General features: G+C 36.7%; 1 protein-coding gene across 1 annotated transcript in view; it reads left to right on the plus strand.

Moving 5' to 3' along the window:
• VCAN (versican) overlaps positions 1 to 23475 on the plus strand; it is a 98084-nt gene that overhangs the window by 55698 nt on the left and 18911 nt on the right. The window contains 6 exon segments of the mRNA XM_039875008.1: positions 1669 to 5928; positions 5931 to 6911; positions 10148 to 10261; positions 12457 to 12570; positions 17111 to 17269; positions 18514 to 18596. Coding sequence (XP_039730942.1) covers positions 1669 to 5928; positions 5931 to 6911; positions 10148 to 10261; positions 12457 to 12570; positions 17111 to 17269; positions 18514 to 18596 — 5711 coding nt within the window.

The following is a 23475-nucleotide window of genomic DNA, read 5'->3' on the forward strand; positions in this document are numbered from 1 at the left end:
AATATGTGAAGTTAATAAGGAAGAGCACATAGTTAGGGTAAGAGTAACCCAGCCCTACACAAGTACTATTTTTTACAGTGAAGATAATACAGTGCAGACATGATGGCATATGAAGAGTTTCCTTTTTTAAAAAATTAGAGTGAAAGGGATAAATGTAAATATAGTATATGTCTTCTAGTTACATAAGTCATTCATTTTTTAAAACAAACCATAGTTCAAAACATAGAAGGAGGTTTGTGGAGTTTTCATGGATAGTTCATATACTTCCATACTTACATCGATGCATAAAGAATACAAGCAATACCGGTTCTTTCTCAGTAGGGTTTTTTTCTTTCCTGACTTATCAGTAAATACTACATGTTTATCCTTTCACATATGGAAGGGAGCGCCTTCTGGCTACAGGAACACTCTCCCTACCAATGGGGAGCAGGGTGGCTCCGTCGTAATTATTCCTCCCATAAGCTTCTCTGGTTCAGCCTGAGCATGTATGACGTGGATTGGGGCTAGGCCGAAAACTAATTCTGCAACAGTATTCCTAGGGGCTGGAGGGCGAGACTGTGCAATCCTCCATGTTTTGCTTTGTCTTTTTTATGGGTCAGCGCACCCACAGGCCCCTTTTTACACTGCTGTGACACTGGGAGTAGGGCAGCTGTAGTGGCAGGACCCTCTCTCTTGGGAAAACTGAATTGTATTCTGTTGAAAGTGAGGGCCCAGAATTTCCCCCTTTCTGGTGCCCAGACAAGGAGCTTTGATGGTGTATTTCTGGAGGCAGAAAAGTCAACGGGGCTTAGTGGTTGGCACCCTACAATAATTTACAATATAGAGAATGTACTGAAGATATCTGTTATTTATTTAAAGTATGTTCATTCAAATGTTAGTTGTGACTCTTAAACGTCTTTTGGAAGAAATATTTTTTTTTTTTTAAAGGAACTATAATTGACCCAATCCAGGTCACCTTTCATAAAGGATAAAAGTGTAAAAATGTGAAGGGCTCTTCCTTCTGGGTGCTTTTGGTGAGCTATCCATGTGTGTACAGAGCCCCTCGTCCAAGGCTTCCTGCCCTTTGGGAGGCGGCTGCAGCTTATGCAGCTAAGTCTTGTTTCACCGTTGCAGTGGGGAGAGGTTGTCATTGCATTGTGAAAGGTCTGCAAAGAAACCTCTCTCTACTTTTCTGAAAGCAGTCTTCTGTAAATAGATCGTGGCAAAAGTCTGGGGGAAAATATCTCTTCTCATTTCTCTATGGAATAGAGAGTGTCTAAGCACCCCCTTACATAAAGGACAATAATCAACTACTTTTTCTGTATGATTTGGTCTTAATTTTTAAATTGTTTTTCAGCTCATACAAAGGTGAATTCGCACATTTCTCAATTACAATGTATATATGTGATTTCTTTTTTCATTTTACAGTCTGTTTTGTTAAACATGTTAAAGAGTTTTCATAACTGTTTCTATAATCTTAAATTGGATTTATTTTCCTATTCTTAATATAAAACAGCAAGTCTGAAGACTGAGAACTATGTGTAGAAGGGTGATTGCACTTAACGTAAAAAGAGTTGAATCTTTCCTTGTGTGTGTGAGTGTGATCTACCAGCCTTGCTATCGATTTCTTCTGTCATACACTGCCAAATCTTCTATTTAAGTATTGTGAAAACTCTTTGTTTTTTTCAGGTCGAATGAGTGATTTGAGTGTAATTGGTCATCCAATAGATTCAGAATCTAAAGAAGATGAACCTTGTAGTGAAGAAACAGATCCAGAGGACCATATAATTGCTGAAATTTTACCTGAGTTAATTGAGATAGATCTATACCACAGTGAAGAAGATGAAGAGGACGATGAAGACTGTGCAAATGCTACTGAAGTAACGACCACCCCATCAGTACAGTACATAAATGGGAAACATCTAGTCACCACTGTGCCCAAGGACCCAGAGGCGGCAGAAGCCAGGCGTGGCCAATTTGAAAGTGTTGCACCTTCTCAGAATTTTTCAGACAGCAGTGAAAGTGATACTCATCATTTTATAATAGCTGAAACTGGATCATCTACTGCCGTGCAACCTAATGAATCTAAAGAAACAACTGAATCGCTTGAAATTACATGGAAGCCTGAAACTTACCCTGAAACACCAGAACATTTTTCAAGTGGGGAGTCTGATGTTTTCCCCACAGTTTCATTCCATGAGCGAGAAGCCACAGAGGGACCAGAATCGGTCACAGAGAAAGGTCCTGAACTTGATAATCTGGTGCATGGACGTGCTGAACCTGAACCTCTGTCTTCTGAAGAGTCTTCAGGAGAAATTGCCACTGACCAAGAATCTCCAGAAATGATCTTTTCAAGGGCTACAGAAGTAACATTTGGTGAAGAGGCAGAAAAAAGTACTTCTTTCACCTATACTCCAAGTACAGTTCCAAGTTCTGGGTCAGCAGATGTTTCGGAGGAAGTATCAATTACTTTAACAGGAAATCCCTGGCCTGCTGACCCATTGTCCACTGCGGAAAGCTGGGTGGAAATAGCCTCGAGACAAACTGTAGAGCTCTCAGGGAGCCCTTCAATTCCAATTCCTGAAGGGTCTGGGAAAGCAGAAGAAGATAAAGATAAAATGTTCACCATGGTAACTGATTTATCACAGAGAAATACTACAGATACACTGGTTACTTTAGACACTAGCAAGATCATGATCACAGACAACCTTTTTGATGTTCCCACAACCACCATTTACTCGGTTTCTGAACAACCTTCTTCAGAAGTAGTGCCTACCAAATTTGTAGGAGAAATAGACACATCTGAGTGGGTTTTCAGTACATCTCTTGAGGGAAAGAAAAGGAAATATGAGGAGGAGGGAATCACAGGTACAGCTTCTACATTTCAGCTTCATTTGCCTACACAGACATCGGATAAATTAATTTTACCTCCTGAATTAGAAAACTCAAATCAAGCTACGTCTAGTGATTCAGCATCTGCTACCAGGAACAGTTTTATGTCCTTGATGACACCTACAAAGTCGGAAAGGGAAATGACAAGTTCTACTCTTGTCTTTACAGAAACAAATGTCTTTGACAATTCGGGGACACAGAACACTGAGCCCAACAGTAGCAGCCAGCCTGGGGTTCAAGAAGGGCTGTCCACTGTCTTAGGTACCTCCATCTCTCTCTTTATGGAGCAGGGCTCTGGAGAATCTGCTGCTGACCCAGAAACCACCACTTTTTCTGTATTTCCATTAAATTTAGAGCCTGAACCTCAAACCAAAAAGGAAGCAGCTGCCACTTGGTCTCCCCATGTGGAAACTATATTCCCTTTTGAGCCAACAGGACTAGTTTTGAATACTGTGATGGACAGAGAAGTTACTGAAATCATAAACCAAACATCCAAGGAATATCTGGCATCAGAGGTTTTAAGGGAGCCAAAGAATGAGGCAGAAATAAAGGGCTTTTCTCCAGAGTTTCCTTTGGAGGAAGATTTCAGTGGTGACTTTAAAGAATACTCAACAATATCTCATCCCATTACAAAAGAAGAAGAAAGAGTAGTAATGGAAGGCTCTGGGGATGCAGCATTTAAGGATACCCAGATTTTACCATCTGCAATACCTGCTTCAGATCACATCAGTTACACAGCTGACTTGGAAGGACCTGAAGGCACCTTAGCTAGCACTTCAGCCTTCCCTTGGGAAGAGTTCACAGCCTCAGCTGAGGGCTCAGGTGAGCAATTGGTCTCAGTCAGAAGTTCTGTTGACCAAATGTTTCCTAGTGCTGTGGGAAATGTTCTTGGTACAGAGTCCCCGTTTATTGACCAAGTATTAGGAGAAGAAGGTACTATCAAAGAAGATGATAAAGGATCCACCATTTTACCAAGAGCAGAAGCTGAAGGTACTGAAGCTCCAACAGAAAAGGGGGAAGTGAAGGTCGATGGCACAGTTTCAGTGGACTTTCCCCAGACAACAGAACCAACCAAATTATGGTCCATGCAAGAAATCGACCCCGTAAGACAAGAAATTGAAACTGAAGCAGCATCAGAGGTAAAGCTTCAAGAACAAAAGTCTTTTGACTCCCTGCAAAGCTCTGTTGCACCAGAACAAACAATTTTTGATTCACAAACATTTACTGAAACTGGATTCCGAATCACAGATTTTTCTCCACTAACGACAAAGATAACTTACAGTACCGGTGAGGAAATGGAGGAAAGCATTTCCTTAGTTGACACGTCTCCTCCAGATCTAGATGCAAAGGGTTTGGAACCTTACACTACTCTCCCTGAAGTTACTAAAAAATCTCATTTTTTCTTAGCTACTGCCTCAGTGACTGAATCTATACTAGCTGAAAGTATAGTTACAGATTCATCAATCAAAGAGGAAGAAATTGTAAAACCCTTCCCCAAAGTTATGGGACCAATAATTAAAGAGTCTGATACTAATCTTTTATTCTCTGGACTGGGATCAGGAGAGGAAGTTTTGCCTTCTACAGTGTCAGTGAATTTTACTGAAATGGAACAAATTGTTAGCACATTATATCCCCGGACTTCTCAAGTGGAAAGATTAGAAACCAGCATCTTAAGTGATACAACTGAAGACTATGAGGGAATGGGAAATGTGGCAAATGAAGTTAGACCACTCATTTCCAAAACAGACAACATCTCCGAAGATAGTGAGACAGCATCCAGCACAACATTACTCGAAATTTTAAGTGACACCAGGACAAAAGGACCCTCGATAGTACCTCTCACTTTCTCCACAGACAATGAACATCCTCAGAATCAGACTCACAGTTGGGCAGAAGAAATCCAGACTAGTAGACCCCCCACTATGACTGAACAAATCTCTAATGAGAACTCTTCAGCAGCAGAAATTAGAGCAACAATAACCTCTTCCACTGATTTTCTGCCTAGAGTTTATGGTTTTGAAATGACCAAAGGATCTGTTACATCAGCACCAAAACTATCTGACTTGTTTTATGAACATTCTGGAGAAGGATCTGGGGAACTGGCTATAGCTGATTTAGTCCACACCTCTGGAACTACTCAGGCAACCGGGCAAGGAGGTACCACATTTGTTTCTGATAGATCCCTGGAAAAACATCCTGAGGATCCAAGTGCTAATGCCGTTACTGTCACTGGATTCCCAACGGTTTCAGTGGTGTTGCCTCTTCATTCAGAGCAGAATGAAAGCTCCCTTGATCCAACTAGCACACTGTCAAATACAGTGTCGTATAAGAGGTCCACAGAAGGTGCTGCGAATAGTTTCCAGGACACTTTCACGGGATTCGAGGGTGCCACCTTAAAACCTGACAGAAGAAAAGCCACTGGAAATGTTATCATAGATCTGGACAAAGAGGACAAGGATTTAATATTGACAATTACAGAGAGTGCCATCCTTGAAATTCTACCTGAGCTGACATCAGATAAAAATACTATCATAGATATTGATCACACTAAACCCATCTACGAAGACATCCTTGGAATGCAGACGGACATAGATCCAGAGATACCATCAGGACCACAAGGCAGTAATGAAGAAAGTACTCAAGTTCAAGAGAAGTATGAGGCAACTGTTAATCTTTCCTTAACTGAGGAAAACTTTGAGGGCTCCAGTGACACTCTTCTGGCTAGCTACACTCAGGCAGCACACAACGAATTGATGACTTCTGAAGATGGAAGCCAAGTCAACCACATGAGCTTGATTTTTACAACTGGGATCCCCATCCCAAGCACAGAAACAGAATTAGATATTTTGCTTCCCACAGCAACATCCCTGCCCATTCCTAGTAAGTCTGCCACAGTTCATCCAAACATTGAAGAACGAAAAGTGGAAACAAAAGCCCTGGAAGACATCTTGGAGTCGAGCACTTTGTCTGATGGTCAAGCCATTGCAGACCAAAGTGAAGTAATATCAACATTGGGTCATCTGGAAAGGACACAGGAAGAGTATGAAGAAAAGAAATATGTAGTCCTTCTTTTCAGCCAGAATTCTCTTCAGGAGCTGGGGAGGCACTGATAGACTCTACACCCCACGTAAGTATTGGTACTACCCATCTTGTTGCTCAGAGTTCAACAGAGGCACCTAATATGATGGAAGGATCTAATCCCCCAGATTACGCTGATATAACGTCAGCACTTTTGGCTTTTGAAAAGTTGTCTTCTCAGACACCATCATCCACGTTCACTGTCCACTTAGGCAGTGGAGCCTCTGAGCACACAGAGGGCCCCCAGCCAAGTGCTCTGCCCGGTGTAGATGCCAGCACGTCTCAAACATCCCCAGGAAAACTTGCAGATATTGAAGTGACTTTCAAACCATCAAGTGAAGAGTATTTACATATAACTGGGCCTCCAACTCTATCTCCTGACACAGAATTAGAACCTACAGAAGATGAAAGTAAATCTAAGTTTTTAGAACAAATGGAAGCCTCTCCCACAGAACTAACTGCTGAAGAAGGAACTGAGATTCTCCAAGATTCTCAAAATAAAACCAATCTTCAACTTTCTGCAGAAATAATCAAGGTATTTCCTAGCATGAGAACACCTGAGGCTGGAACTGTTGTCACAGCTGCTGGTGAAATTAAGCTAGAGGGCGCTACACTGTGGCCACCATCTACTTCTGCTTCTGCAACTTATGGGGCTGAGGCAAGTGTGGTGCCTCAGCCCAGCCCACAGACTTCTGAGAGGCCCACTGTTCCTTCTTCTCTGGAAATAAACCCTGAAACGCAAGCAGCTTTGATCAGAGGGCAAGATTCTACAGTAGCAGCATCAGAACAGCAAGTATCGGCGAGAATTCTTGATTCCAATAATCAGGCAACAGTACGCCCTGCAGAGTTAAGTACTGTACTTGAAACACCATCACTTTACCTTCCGGAAACTTCTAATGAAACCGGTTTCCTGATTGGCATGAATGAAGAGTCAGTGGAAGGCACAGCAGTCTATTTACCAGGTAAGGTCACAACGTCAATAAATCTGTTTCCAAACTTGGAAATAGTCCCTTGGTCTTAACACATATATGTAAGTAATTTTTATTGTAATGTTAAATCAGTGGAGATTTTTATATTGTTCACATAACAACAGGCCAGGTTACAGCATTAAGTCCATAATGAGATGCAAAGAAAGTAAGTACAGATTATTTCTGAGCTTTATGGATGTTCTTTGTATTTTTTCCGGGTTTTAGAAACAACATACAATTGTACCATGGTAAAACTGGAATTGTTAGTGGTGTAAAAATTCACTTTCCTTTTACTCATAACTAAAGTATTGCTTTGTCTTATGTCTCATAGTTACACATCTTAGTTTTAAAAAGAGAAAAGAATCTACTTTTTAAAAATCTCCCAATGATGGGTTCTATTATGGCAATATCAAAATTTGTCAGGTCTTTAAACTTTAACAGTAGTAAATAGCTCTAATAAACATTTTACATAGTTTGTGCAATATGAGTTATCAGTTCATACTTTTCTGTAATTTCCTTACTCCAGGTAGTTTACACAATGCTATAATGCTTCTAATGCAGTGACTAGCCATAGTGGGTATTCATTATTTATTCACGTTTTGCCTGTCACAAGAGGATTTCTGTTTTGTGTGTGTGTGTGTGTGTGTTTTACTGAGTAGACAGAAAGCATGAATTTAATACTGGTTCATATAGACTATCTTATTTGATCGTCACGAAAGGCTATACAATATATACTGCTATCCCCATTTATAAGAAAGGTTCTGTAATTTGCCAGCGTTGCACAGCCACACTCACCTTGGCAAAAGTGGGATTTGAACCCAGATCAGCCACACTCAAAAATCCATGGTCTTTTCATTGTTCTTTGTGGTTTCCTATTAATACAGTATAAAAATAGATAGTTGATATTTAATGACATGTAAATCAGAAATTTTGAAATTTTTACTTTGTAGAATTTGTTATTTTTTTTAATCTAGCCTGATAATGTTGAGGAAACTGTTGTAATGGTGCTTTCCAGGAACATTATTTAAATAATAATGTCAGTAGGGTCCACAAGTAGCCATCATCACCTAACTGCTACCTAGAAAAGAAGATCAGTACTTCAAGGGCTGTGTTGGTTAAAGATATGTTTTATTTTAATGAATATATTTTACAGCATGACTATACTTAGAATTATTCTTCTGATTGTTTCGACATTCTTTTGTGCCACTAATGCTTCAGTTTGTTGTGCTTCAGATGGAGTGAAATAGTTGTAAAGTGCAACTTTTATAAATGACTTGAAGTATTTTATGAATAAAGTTGATCAAAGGTTGACTAATTTTTTGTCGTCACTCTATATTTAATCTGTAAATGATAAGTTATCTGGCCAATATTTATTCTTTTGTAATTTAGTTGAAATATACTTCAGGTTGGTGAAAATATGATATAGAATCCATTGGTAATAACCATATACATATACAGAGAGTTAGTTTTGACAATGAATGAGAAACGCATACCACTTATCCAGTCCACGATGTTTACCTAGAATTAGAGCTTGTGTCTTCATCGCAAAACAGATTATTGCTTTAGGTTAATTCAGTACATGGCAGCTCATATTGGATTGCCTGGTCTATTTGTTGCAGCTTCAACTTTCAGAGATTAATTCAAACTGTGTAGAGAATAAAGTTAGTAAAAGTAAAACTTTCCTGCTAATCTACTTTAAGTCACAGAAAGACCCACTTTCTTGCCAAGTCCTTGTCCCATACTCTTAGCATGGTGTCTAGTGTTTGTAACGGGGACAATATCAGTAGTTCACATTTGTGTCACAATTTTACCAAGCACTTTCACGTGTGTCCTGTAGATTTTGCACTGAAGGCCACGTGTAGATTCATTGAATGTAGCCTCGTCTTCTATGCAGAGTATTTTCAAAGGCAGAAGGCTAAAATGTGAGATTTTTAAATATTTGTAGAAGTCTTAGAAAAGAGAATCTTAGAAAAATTGGGATAGTTTTTGAAGATGTAGGTGTAAGCATCTTAACTAACCTAATTAATTATAATGTTGAACCCCACACATGTGAATGTGAATCTATCAAGTCTTTCTAGTAGTCTAGAATTTACTTAACACTCAGAAAGTTTGAGTTTGACTCTCCTATGTGAAAAAGGCTCAATTATCTTCTATAGCAGTTCCTTGTTTATCTTACTATTCCTTAAGTTCATAGTTCATAAGTAGGTATTTTCTTTTCATGTGTAATTAATTTAGGATTTCAGGTCTAAAATTCTTGAAAATGTGGTTGTATTCCACATATAATCTATTTATCTCAATTAGTTTGTAAAACTTTAAATTGTATTTTGCATTTTGAACATTTCAAAAAAGGAATTCTAGAAAAATATTCAAATAATGAATATAGGCTGTTAATATAAAAACAATTATCCAAGCATTGTTAAAGAATAATAAATGTACTTCAAATAGTGTAAAAGTATTAGAAGAACATATTTTAAACTGTCTCTCCTCATAAATTTGTGTCTCCGGCCTATATATTTATCTGCTAGAAGTGTCGATTTTATTTGTGTTTTAATGAGAAAAATTGTAATAAAAATTGGGGGGTTTATTTTAGGTGAAGATTTGTGTTTGGGTTTGTTTTTATACAGTAGAGTTTAATCCATGTGTTGCTTTTCTTCAAGTATAGTTTAAAGGAGTACATTTGGAACGTGTTTTTGGAAAAAGCATATTAATGTAGCAGAAGAGACTTCAGTGCACACTTTCGAAGAAAAACAGTTTCTGAGCATTAAGTGGTAAAAGGCAATAATAATTCAAATGATGGTAACAAGCCAATCTGCTAAAAAGAATGCATGTTCTGTGTATTCAGCCATTTCACATGAACTAACCTCGTTTAAAAGAATACATTTCCATTCACTGTGCACATATGTGTAATCATTTTTGACTAAAATCAATTGCCATTATCATGCCAACTAAATCTGCAGTAGAATATATTAGTTGCCAGATACAGTACAAAATATTGTTTAAAAATAATGATGATTGAATCCCAGAAATGACTAAATGCGATTTGTAACAATTAGTTATAATGCCAAGAAACGCTCTAGAGAGTAAAGTTAATGTTAATTTTTATCTGTAGTATCTCCAAATTGTTATGGTAAAGCTTATATTATTGTAACGATAAGTGACATTTTATGCTAAACTTCACTGAAGGTTAGAGATGAGCCTAATTACTTTTCTTACTTTGCTGAACATGATAGGACCTGATCGCTGCAAAACAAACCCGTGCCTTAATGGAGGCACCTGCTACTCTACTGAAGTTTCCTATGTGTGCACCTGTGTGCCAGGATACAGTGGTGACCAGTGTGAACTTGGTAAGTTGTCCTTGCCTGAAAGAGCGTATTGCTTTTCCAAAAGATATATTTGGGGAGAATTTATATTGCTCAAATAAGTCAGAGGATTCCAGAGAAACCCATGCATAGAAGAATTAAACGTTCGATGATGTTAAAACCATAGAGTAATTTAATGGGAAATGGGGAGAGATGGTTATTGAATTTTGTTAATATACCTAAAACTCAGTGAACCTTACTAAAGTCAGTTATATCTTTTCGTGATTTTTGTAGACAGGCTCTACAAATGTAAATTTGTGTAAATATTAACAAAAATTTTAATCTATTTCTTCAAATCTGGATATCGATACATAATCAATTTTAATACAAAGTTTTTTTTTTTTTTTTAGAAAGTTATATTTTAAAACTAGGGAGTTTAGCTCTTATGTTTTGAGATAACTTGTTCCTCTGACTGTCCTTCTTTGGCTGCCTTCAGCAGCCTGTTTAACTCACCTCCACCTCAAGGAGGTGCGAGATTATCGTCTTCCTCCCGTCTTTTGGGTTCCAATGAATATGATTTTGTCTTTACCAAATCAGTTCCTTTTACTCTCATTCTTATTTAGGTTTCCTTTTCTTAAAAAACAAAAACAAAAACAAAAACAAAACCCATTTTTTATTTGGCTAAATATAGACCTCACCTCTGATGAAAGAAATGATGGAATGTAATGTTGGCCAGGTGCTTCTTTTAGAAATATCATGATGATATCCTCATAATGATTAAGAAGGCCCACAGAAATATTGGGATAAAACCCCAACATACATATTAAAAGAGTACTTGTCTTAAAAAAAAGAGCCAACAGAATTAGTAAGCTCCGTGTGCTAATTAGTAGGGATATAGATATAGCAATAGATAACATTTAAAAAATAATTACATATATATAATTATATATATGTATATATAGGCATCTATCTATCCCTTATTCCTTTTACATTAAAATCAATTAAAAATAATGTAATGTGTTAATACGTATGAAGCTCTTAGAACAGTGGCTGGTACTTAGCAAGCACCTTAAAAGTGTTTGGTATCATTACTATATAAAATGTCATCATTACTAAGATCACTTCTTTAGATAAGAATCATACCTCTTGGAAATGTAATTTATTTTGTATATTCATTTTTTAAATATTATTTTTACTTAATATGAACATTAAAATTTTAGTAGAATTGCAAACTGCTATGGGAATAAAGTCATTAATCTCATCAGAGGAGATCATGGAAGTCTGTGTAGACAGGTTGCATTTGATACAGATCTAAAAGATGAGAAGGATTCTGATAGGTGGTGGTAGGAGACTCAGACACATCGAACAAAAGCACAGAAGCCACAAACTGCAGAATGCATCTGGATGATTGCACGTATTCAGGTATGCCTACTTATGAGTTTATGAGAAAGAAACATATTGGGAGAGAATACTAGAAAGCAGGTTGGATTTAGACAAGCCTGAGGAAGACCTGAACCCATGTACTAAATAGTTGTACTTCATGCTCTAGTTAAGTGATTCTGAAACTCTAGTGTGCATCAGAATCACCTGGAGGGCCTGCTAAGACAGATTGTTGTTATCCAACCCCCACCGCACCCCCAGAAACTGATTTAGTGCATTCTAACATTCTCAGGTGATACCCATGTTGCTGGTCCACTGACCACACTTTGGGGATAACTGTCCTGGATGTTTGGTGGCCAATGAGTCAAATTATCATGACTGCCTAAAGATGACAATCAGTAGAATAAAGGACATATCGGAGAGGGAAGGGACAGGGATAGGGAGGCCAGTTAGATATTTTCAGTATTCCACTTGTGAGGTAATCAGAGAATGAACCAGGGTTGGGAGTGAGAAGACTAGACTAAAACTTTATCTGTTTTAGGGCTCATATACTCATCAAAAAGAAATGGAGGCAATGACTCTCCTCCAATATCTTTGAACTTTTCTTACAGTTGCTAGATACTTGGCAAATAAAAATACAGGACGGTCAGTTAAATTTGAATTTCAGATTAAAAAAAGAATAAATTTTTATTTTAAGAATGTCCTAAATATAATATGGGACGTACTGATGCTAATTTTTTTAAATCTGAAATTCAGATTTAACTGGCTATCTTGTATTTTATCTCGCAAACTTACATTAAATAGAATCTTTTGACTTTTTAAAATATACTTTTCTTTGTACTTTTATAATTTCATTTCAGATTTTGATGAATGTCACTCTAACCCCTGTCGCAATGGAGCCACATGTGTCGATGGTTTTAATACATTCAGGTGCCTCTGTCTTCCCAGCTATGTTGGTGCACTTTGCGAGCAAGGTAAGTGCCATTGCAACATTGGTGTGATGAACATTATTGATGCTTCATTTTGAATGTTACTTCTAGATAGCCTTTTGTCATAATGATTGGATTTTTTTAAAGCAGTTTTGGCCGTACTGCATATTCTTTCCTGCAGAGGAAATTCACGAGTTACATAAATATATTAGACTTTCTTATGTGTCCATAGCTCACAACATCTGAAAAACAGTGTTGACCTGATCTTCGTTGTTTTGCTGATGGAATGCAATTACAGACAGGCTCACTGAGCTGAATTTAAGCACATCTAGCCAACAAAAGGAACAATTGTTGTACATAGTCTTCCTAGGACAAATTAGGCATCGACCTTAATATTCCTTGGTTCATACCAAGGAGTATTGAACTCAATGTCAGTTGCCTTTATTTTCTCCCCCTAAACATGTGAGACTCAAGGGGCTTATTTTTCATAGTCAATTATCTCTGGAGAATGAGTTGATATAGTTGTTAGAATACATTAGCCTTAGCTTGGCAAACACTATGTAAAAAAATATTGTGAATCTGCTCAACAGGGAATTTTCCTACTGAAGAAGCATTTACTTTTTCTGAATGAAAGAAAGGCTTATGTTCATGACTGTTCGAATCTCATGATCTCTGTAATTTGCATTTTATGACCAACCTGAGAGTGGATATTAGGTGGTTAATGGTAACATTCTTAGTCTATCATTCAGAAACAGATTGCATGCTCAGCATACTAGGCTTTGAAACATCGATTTCCTCTATGTAAAATCATACAGTGGTTTGGCTTTGTCAAGAATGCCTACTGCCAAACTTCTTTTCCACCAGACAAAATGAAAATGTGTTAGACACTCAGAAACATTGAGCTGGCCCTGCATTTTGCTTTTCAGCGTTAATCTGGACGTCACCACAATAAAGCAAAACTAAAAGGAGCATGTATTAACTTGCCCGTCGAAAAAGATGAGTGATGAGTTTTTAGGTTTTTTCTTTTTGTCTTTATTGCATAGTATGAGTCTGTTTGTTTTAAAATTTTAAAAGGTTAATATGAAAATTGACCAATCAAGATCTTCTTAAAGGAAAACAGTAAGAAAGATGCTATTCGTTGAAGGAAAAAAAGGATGAGACAGAAAATATTAAAAATATGTTTAAATGATTTTGGCTTCCCTTAGTTCCAAGTATAAGGAGCAATTCAAAGAATCATTTGTTCGACAGGTGTTTATTGAGCACCTACTCCCTCTTAGGTACTGTTGTGGGCACTGGAGATAGAGCTCTGAAAAAAACAGATAAAACCCCTCATCTCGGTGACTCGGCTTAATTCTTGGAAGAGAATAAAAAGATATACTATTTGTTGGATACTTTATAGTTTGTCAGGTGCTTCCAGGTGCATTATTTCCCTTGGTTGACACATACTTCCATGTTAAATGGGCCAGAAATTGAGACTCAGAGAGGAAAAGTTATGTGTTCAGGGTCACTCAGCTAGTAAACTAGAGAGTGGGAAAAATGAACCTAAGCTGCCTTTTAAAGTCTGGGTTTTTCTCAATATCTTCACATTTATAAAGTAACTCGCAGGTGAGCATTTTATTTGTGTGTGTGTACCTGATGGAACCAGTGGTAACAGATCCTTGGGAAGGACTTTGAGGCCAGTTACCTTTTCCATCCTTTTAAAGGAATATTAAAAAGAAAAGGTTTTGATTTCTCTCTCTTATTTCTGGTGCCACCTAACTTTCAGGTACATTCTGTATTATCTTATAGCAAGTTTAACATTCTTCTACATTATTTGCTGAGAAAAACTATCCCAGTCTGTTTATCAGATGCAGCTGTGCTCCTGTGATTTATTGCCAGGACACTGAAAGATTTTTTTCTCTCTTTTCAGGTTGCCTAAGAGCAAATGTTTTCTTCATTAGCAGCAGCATTGTTGTCTAAACAGTTTTCTATCCAAATTTCGGCGATGACTGTGTTGTTTCTTCAGCTGACTTTTTCTTTCTCCACATTAATAATGTCTCAACTCCCAGTCACTGGAATAGGGGCCACATTTTGGTGGAATGGTAACAGATATGAAATCTAGAAGAGGGTCTTAGAACAGTAGAAACACAGTTCTGTGCACAGATTGCCCCCAGCCAAATTCAGTGAGAAGTCCTTATATACTGACATTTCTTAAGGCATGACAGCTATATGTCAGAGGTGAAACCATTGCCTATATATTATAAAGATAATGGATTTTTAGTGAAATTAAGAGTGATAGTTTCATCTTCTGTGGTTACAAATAGGAGTTGTCATACCCGCTCCCACCACCTTCAACACTGCCAGCTAAAATGAAATCTGGGACTTTGTAATACAACCTATGCTCTCTCTATAAGAGTTTTAAAACTTAACAAGTATTTCTCTATGTCAAATGATTTTTAAGAAAATATCATCCAAAAGGGTTGCTTTTTAATAAATGAAATGTGTATTGTATTATTTTTAGTTAAGATTGGAAAAACAAACAGACTGCTTCTGATACTTCCCATTCAGAAGAGCATCTGAAGGGATGCTGCTTGACACATAGTCCTTCCTTACATTTTACTGAATTTATGAGTAATAAAAATTAAGTGAATTGGTGTGGATTTTTGGCTTTCGTTAAAGTCACTTTGTTAAGTGGTATTTGCATATATATTTATAATCACTGAGAAGCTATGGTTTATGTAGTGTAGATAAATAAATTGTCCCAGTTTGGTTTTCACAGAAACTCTCCCCCTATTTTTTGGAACCATGTTTTGATAGGAATATATGCACCTGCTAACTGAGGAAGGCATTGTAGCAATATCGTGGTCATGCATCTAAATTTCATGATCATTTGGGGGTTTTGTATAAGGGGGAAAAATACTTAATGATAATCTATTTTGATAATAAAAGACAAAGAAAGCCAAACTACAACCATTTAGGTTAACAGAAGATAAGAAAGAGTATACAGAAGAATTTTTCTGATGTATTATTCAATAAATTAGGGATCTTTGAGAATTTTAACCTGTGTATCTTAAAATAAGTGATAATTTCAAAGGTTAAGGAAATCTATGCTATTATAATTAAATTGGTGCTATTATGCATTATTGACTTTAGCAGTAAGAGCATTCTAAAATTTTTTCCAACTCCTCTCTAATAAACTAACTCGCTCATATATGAAGATCTGTTTTTCCCTACCACTTGTACCTCACCTCTGAATTCTTCCATGAGAACTTCCCAAAGGGAATACTACTACATCCAAGTAACGAAAATACGCTTCGCCCTGAGGCACTGAGTGCTCCTTTTATACCAAATCATCTAGCTGTGTCCCAAGTCCCTTCCTGTGAGATGTAGTGGTCTCCAAACTCCACTTTAATAAAACTCAAAACTTCCAGTGCACATTGTTTAAACCAATTAGTCAGCTGGCTATAACTAAACAACAGGCCTGATAGACTAAACTGAAATAAAGACTGCTCTCAGAGATAAGTTGCATCTGTTGTATGATTATGGTCTAAATCACTGAAGCCAGGGAAAAATTAAATCCCTCAGAATGCATACTTTCCCACAATTATAGAGAGAAGAGTAGAAAGAGTGAGAGTCAGGAGACAAGTTGATTTTACTTTGGCCACCAAGTCCGATATATAAAAAAGCATTTACTTCACGTAGCAGGGTTTTGTTTTCTTCATTGATCAGTCAAATTAGGGGAGGGAAGGGTGGTTACTAGGTAATATGGAAAGTTTTCTTGGTGCTTTAAATTCTATGAACTTTGCAGTTTTGTTACCTTTTACATGTAACTAGTTAAATGTATTTGTGAGAATTGTTTTGTGAAACTCAAAATTATTTCTATTAACCATTATTAAATGCATAGAGTTTAACACCAGTTGTGAGTGGATGAGTCTGAGAGAAGATTACCACTGAGAATGCTGTGCTATGAACAAGGCTGCTTCCCTGTGACAATACATAAAAACTGACAATCTAGAAAGTATAGCTGGAGCATACTGCCAGTGTAAAATTTAGATACTGGAAATATGTTTTCATCCTACCAGGATACTGGTTACAGTGTGCTTGTTGTGAAAGAGATACATATACATATATATATATATATATATATATATATATATATATATACACACACACACACACACACCACACACACACACACACACACACACACATTACACACACACACACACACACACGCGCATATATATGAGCTTGGATATGAAACATAAAGTCTTTATTTCTCAGGCCTGTATCTAACTATAGGCTAATTGATATAAACAGGTGTTAAGTTTCTACAGTCTATCACCAACATTATAACAAAACAAAGTTGAAAGAAGCAACATGACCTTATTTGAGGACCACCCGCTATACAAACACCCACTTGGTAGGAATCAGTTGAGCTCTCTTTATCATAATTTCTTTGTCATCATGACCAAATTTTATGAATCCTTTATTTCAGGGACATTGCATTGACATTCACTTGAGTGTTCTGTTAACACTTGGATTGATGAGCCAAGTTTGAATGACGTAAGTGAGTTTAATAAGTGTATGCCTTATTTCTTCCTAGACACCGAGACATGTGACTATGGTTGGCACAAATTCCAAGGGCAGTGCTACAAGTACTTCGCCCACCGACGCACATGGGATGCAGCTGAAAGAGAGTGCCGTTTGCAGGGCGCCCATCTCACAAGCATTCTATCTCATGAAGAACAAATGTTTGTGAATCGTATGTACCAAACATACACTGATTTCCTAAGCTTTAGTCATTCTCACCACCTTCCTAGCTTTCTATCTAACTAAATAAAAACTAGCTTTCTCAGTTGTGATTCAACTTATTAAATCCCTCATCTGTGAACTACTTAAAACCATCTCTCCTATGTGAGTTCCCCATTTGGGGAAATGTTCAACTATAACATAGGAAGGCATTTCTTTGTCTGCCAGCAATAATAGGTGAAATAGCATGCTATAGGTTGAATGATATGAAATTGCAATCTGATAATTTTTTAACTTAACAAAAATGGCCACCTTTTATGGTTCAATCTACTTTTCTTATGGTAACCAATTTTGAATGTGTGCATATGTTGTCTAAAATTAGAGAAAATTGTTTTCAGTTATTTCTATCCCAGTGATTAAAATTGAATCCTTAATAGCACCCTGTTCTTATCTTCTGTGCATAATTGGTTCTCATCTAAGTTTCTAATTATTTTAGACCATAGAAAGTGGGCTTCATATTAAACTCATGAATAGGTGGAGACTGAATGCTAATGAAACTTACTACCAGAGCTGTTTAATAACTCGTTGGATTATAGCAAAGAGGAGGGCAGCTAGCTCTTATGCAGCAAATACACAGAAGATTTTTGCTCATGAAGTGTTGTTTGATGCTCAATGAAATATGTTCTCATGATTCCTCCTATCTCGTAGAAATTTGATTGTTAATTTGCAATCTGGATAGAGGTTCATTAATTTTTTTTTGCATGGTATGCTTGCAAGTGACTCATCTCATGGTGAAAGTAATTTTTGGAGGAAATTTTGCAAAACTGTCTGGTCTAGTTATTCACTGTTTAAAATGCTTTGAGAAGATACACATGGCTTTCAAAATGAAGCTAGGGTAAGATCTGTCACGTTTCACTGCGTCACTGAATTTTTGTCAATGGCATAGCCTAATAAAATAAATTGGAAAGTTTCTATTATGAGTAGGGTTGGAAAAAATTTAATTGTAGTAAACCGCTAGGAAAATAATTGTCTATGTCTGATATTTTAATGTTTCACAATGTTTCTGAATTAGCTTTTTAGTTTAGAGCATGTTGGGCAGAAGAACAAAAGCTAGCTAGACCATGAAAGATTTTTTATGAACAAAAATCCGGCCAGAAAAGAGAATGAGGATACATGATTCACTCCAAAGATGACTTTTTTGATACATTTTATTTATATATGGGAAAGGTAACGAAAATATCTGTTACCACCTTTTAGGTGTGGGACATGATTATCAGTGGATAGGCCTCAATGACAAGATGTTTGAGCATGACTTCCGTTGGACAGATGGCAGCACACTGGTAAGTTGCTTATGAAAATGATGCCATTTCTAGGAACATAGTACTGTATGTTGATTGCATGGTGTAGAGGGGACATTAGACCAGTTAAGTGAGTTGCTCAGAGTCACTCAGTGAAATAGAGGAGGTTACAGTAAAGTTCTATTCAGTAAAGTTCTATTCAAACTGATTACAGTAAAGTTCTATTCAAACTGATTCAACTTCCAGTGCTCCAGTCACTGTGGCTTTCTTTACAAGAAGAATGTATCAGATTTCCATTGAACCAGAAAACCGCATAATCAGAATTGCCTCAGGTCTGTCTTTCAGATGGTTATCTTTGTTTTGTATAGTTTCAAAGTAAAATGGAAAAACATAAGTGTAAAAGAAAAGGCTTTTAAAAAATACACCTTTTCCTCTTACATAATTGCACTGGAAATCTGCTATAAGGCATGGTTCATTTTTATCCAAGAAAAAATTTTAATTTTTTCATCTTAAAAAAGAGTGTTGAATTATAATCTTATGAATTTCCTTCCATTCAAACTCTGCTGACTCATGTTTTTTAGCTTTCTCTACTTCTTAAAGAAAGGAGTGATTTGGTAATAATGGCTACAACCTTTAGTAAGCTGAAATAAGTTTCTTAAATCAGGATAGGTGAATCTGTTTTGAATCACTACTAGTAAATACATATGAGTCTAATTTTTAGAAATAATTCAAGTGAGGTTAGCTTTACTAGTGGTTCTAGGCCCTGGCTGTTCATTAGAATCACCAGGGGAGTGTAATTAAACAACTGATGCCTAGGCCTCAGCTCAAATTCAATATCACAAAACCTCTGGCAGCTATATTTTCTAAGTGTTCCCCAGCCGATTCTAAAATGCAGACAAAGTTGGGATCCACTGGGCTAGACGGTAAGTGTAAATTAAATTCTAAATTAGATAAACAAGAAGGAAAATTGAAAATAATTTTTAAGGTCTTTTCGGGTGTGAATTACTTAGCTGCTTAAATTTCATTTATTACCTGGTACTTATCTAGATTTAATGAGTTTGGCAAAATATAAAGTTCATCCTAGAACAGATGCCAAAGTAATCTCTGCTTTTGGAAGTTCTACTCTGTTTGGAAAGCTTCCCAGTGCTCTTGTGGACTTAGGGCTCAGTTCGTCTGTGTTGGTCACTCTATTAAGCACTTTGCAATTTGTTCATTCCCTACAATAACCTTTAAGGGAGACATTAGGTATTTTACAGGTAAAGAAAGAGAAGGTCAGTAGGCTGAGATATTTGCCCAGAGTCACAATGCTATTAAGTGGTGAAGCCAGTATTTAAACTCAGGCCTAAGTCAAAGCCACAGATGTCCTGGCTGATAGCTCCTGACTTTAAGAGTATCCTCATTACCCCTTTAGCAACCCTGAAATAAAACTTGGCTTACCCTCTATCATCACTCTTTACGTTTAATCAACACTGATTGTCATTCAAGTTCATAAATAGGTTCTTTGGCAAGATTCAGAAAAAATAGAGAAAGTAGATTATCCATAAAATATATTCTCAGCAAGGTATATGAACCATGTCCTCTGGATCAATAGTCTCATTTTCTTCTGATTGTCCTCGCTGGGTGGTGTATCTGCAATTGTTGCATCTGTATGTTGTTGTTTTTTTTTTTGATTTTTTTTTTGCTGTACCCAAGGGGGATGAATTTGGTCAATTAGATTAATAGTGGTTGTTATGGCATAAGTCCTTAGGTATAATTTTAATTGAAGATAGATGATTTTATTTTCGTTAATTTATAAGTGAATATAAAAATTAAAAGGATTTCTTTCTGTGTATTACTGATAGTTAAAAGTATTTTTATAATTTTGTTAATATATGTTGTATAGTATAGGCATTTAATGAGTTTCCTCTTGTTGAAGGGATACTTCTTTTGGAGGATAAATTGGGTTTCTAGGATACCCACCAGTAAGCCTTCCTCCCACAAACTTTCCCTTACAAATAGCCCAGTGGAAAGTGCAGGTCCTTGTGAGCTCTCAACTGTATTACAGAAGCTAGAAGGCCAAGGACTCAGGTGGCCAATTTCAACTGGTACTTACCTATGCTCAGCAGACCCAGACTATACATATCTCAAAGTCTACTCCATGGGCCAGCTCTGAGCCTAGAATAAACATCTAGTAACACCTAAAAATGTTAAGAATGAAAACCTGTCATTTGCTATATGCCCACCTGATTGGGCCAAGCCTGACTTCTTTGTCTGTCAGTGGTTATATAGAATTGATTTGCATGTTTTCATTCTTAGCATTTTTAGGTGTTACTAGATGTTTATTTTGGTCTCTCCATTAACAATTCGGCTCTTCAAAGAAGTGATTGTCCTGCTTGCTTTTTATGTCTCCTGGTATCTAGGATAAGGCCCTATACTCCTTGTGAGCTTGGTTAATGAGATTGAATATCTGCTTATATCTGTAAGATTCGTAAAATATTTTCCCTGTCAGGTGCCATTCAGGTGAGCTTGGCTCATCAGCTGTCATTATTCCGCTATACTGGAGCAAGCCAACTCAACTATTTTTTTTCCACCTGTGTCCATTAATTTTTAATGGACTGTGAAATTACCATTTCCATAGTCTAGTTTGGTCCTAAACTTGGTAAATCAGTGAGCATTGCACTTTGTCGAAAGAGAAATATTAATCTTCCCCAGAAATTTTCAGAGGAAGATAACTCAACCTTACATAGATAACTGTACAATGTAAACAGGAACCTTACTTTCAGTTCACATTTTTCATTGAAACCTAAGAGTTATGGAAAGAGCACCAAGTGAGGGCCTCAGTTTGAAGAAGGCAGCAAATGGATAACATAAACAAGCAAAGTTTATCAAGGAAATGACACAAGTTAACTCCAGAAAAAACTGGCAGGCCCTTGGTTTCTTCTTAATTCACTCTTTGTGTAAAATAAAAGTGTGATAAGGAGTGTCCCTTCACTTTGAACATTTTGGAACAGAGAAGACCATCTGCCCAACAGCCTGTCTCCCTCCCATCTGACTGATCTCTGGCCCACTTTCTGCTTTTGTAACCACCCTTGCCTCCATCCCTTCCTTTCGGAGACAGCCTAGGTGTCTCTTTCACTTGTTTGTAGTTCTTTCTGCAGCCATCATCTCCTTAACAGGTTCCATATGTGCACAGGCCTTTGAATAAAATAGCTCTCCTTTGTTTCTCTGTTTACTCCAAGTGTCTTGCTTTTGAAAATATCCCTAATGGTAAACTCTTCATTGGGGCAAGCAGTATCTGCTTACACTTGGAAATGGTGTTAACTTGACTGTGTGCAATTTTAAGCACTTTGTTTACGTTTTAGAGTGATTTCTCCCCTCCTCTCCTCTCATTTTTTGTTTTGAAAGATTTATTAGATTTTATCCTTCTTGGGAGGTAGAGCAGTATTAAAAAGAACCTTTGATAGTTACCATATATTATCCCTGGTTATTCAGTCTAATATTCAGTAAAAACAAACAAGTTTACATTAGTTCTCAATTTCAATAACTTCTTTTCTTGAAATAATTAAACTTTGCTTCGAATCAACTTGCAGTATAATTATATCACATTTAGCATGATTATGCTTTATAGCTAGACTAATTCAATATATGTACTTATGCTAACGTAACAATGTTATTTGTTCAAGTCATCTAAATTGCACTTCTTTTTCAGATTCTGATCAATCCACTCCACATTATTGACTTCAGCGATAGGATGATGATATGATTAACAAAATGCCAAATCCCTGTTTTTGTTATATTTAGAAAATATTTTAAAATTATTTATTTCACAAAAGTGTACTCATGAATAAAATTGTTGCTAAGCTTCCCCTTGTGGTTTATATTAAGGCTATTTTCTCTTAACAAATTTAGGTTTTCACTCTGTCACTTGGGTTTCTACAGAATTATTTCTACCAGCAGTTATTCTTTAACCTGACTATTGATCTCTAACAGTGAAATGTCACAAGTGCTTTATTAGAAACCTTGACAAATAAATTCAATAATGAATTACTTGTCATCCAAGTAATGTCTTCAAAGACACTAAATTAAATACACATTAAAGCTGGCAAACTTAAACAAATATTTCTTATCTAGTTTCTATACTATTAGCTGGCTTTTAAGTTCTTTCTTTAACTTATTGTTAAATGAATGACTAGTCTGAAGTGTTTTTCCTCAGATCTGTTTTTTAATGCCTATGACCTTCCTCTCTCCTTGCTATGAACTCTTGTTACCCGCTTAAAATTCTTCAATGTCTTCCTATCACCTTCAGTAAAATTTCTAATTATTAGCATGGCATACCAAGACCATCAACTCCATCTGCCACTTCCTAAGCTATCCATCTCAAAACACGCACTAGAAGAAGCCATGACATCTCACTCCTTCAGGTCTTTGCATACACTTGCCCTCATGCTTAGAATGTTCATGCCTCTTGCCCTAATTTCATTTAATAAGCTTCCAAATACCAAACTTAGCCAAGAGTCCCCTTTTTCCAGGAAGCTTTCCTAGCTGGGTGCGACTAAGAGCTCCTCTTTTGTATTCCTGCAGCCCTTTGTGCACTCTTCCCATCCTACCACAGACCCCTGTGAGGTCGATTTCCTGACAGTGAGATTTCTGAGGCAGGGATTAACTTTCATTTCTGATTGTTCAGAAGCTAGCAGAGTGGTTGACAAAAATAGATACCTAATAAATGCGTTTTGAGTGATAATCAATATTTGTACATTGCTCAACCAACTTATCCTGTTATCTTTTGAATCCTAAATGACCAATGAAGTCTTTTGGCTGAATTTCTTTGTGACAATTCTTGCTTATCTAAATTGAATATTTTATTTAAAGTTGTACCAGTATGAAAAATATTAAAACATAATAGGTGAAGTTTCGATTAAAGAGAAAAGAAAAAATGTTCCTT

Source organism: Pteropus medius, unplaced genomic scaffold, assembly GCF_902729225.1.
Source record: "Pteropus medius unplaced genomic scaffold, Ma_sr-lr_union100, whole genome shotgun sequence".
NCBI lineage: Eukaryota > Metazoa > Chordata > Mammalia > Chiroptera > Pteropodidae > Pteropus > Pteropus medius.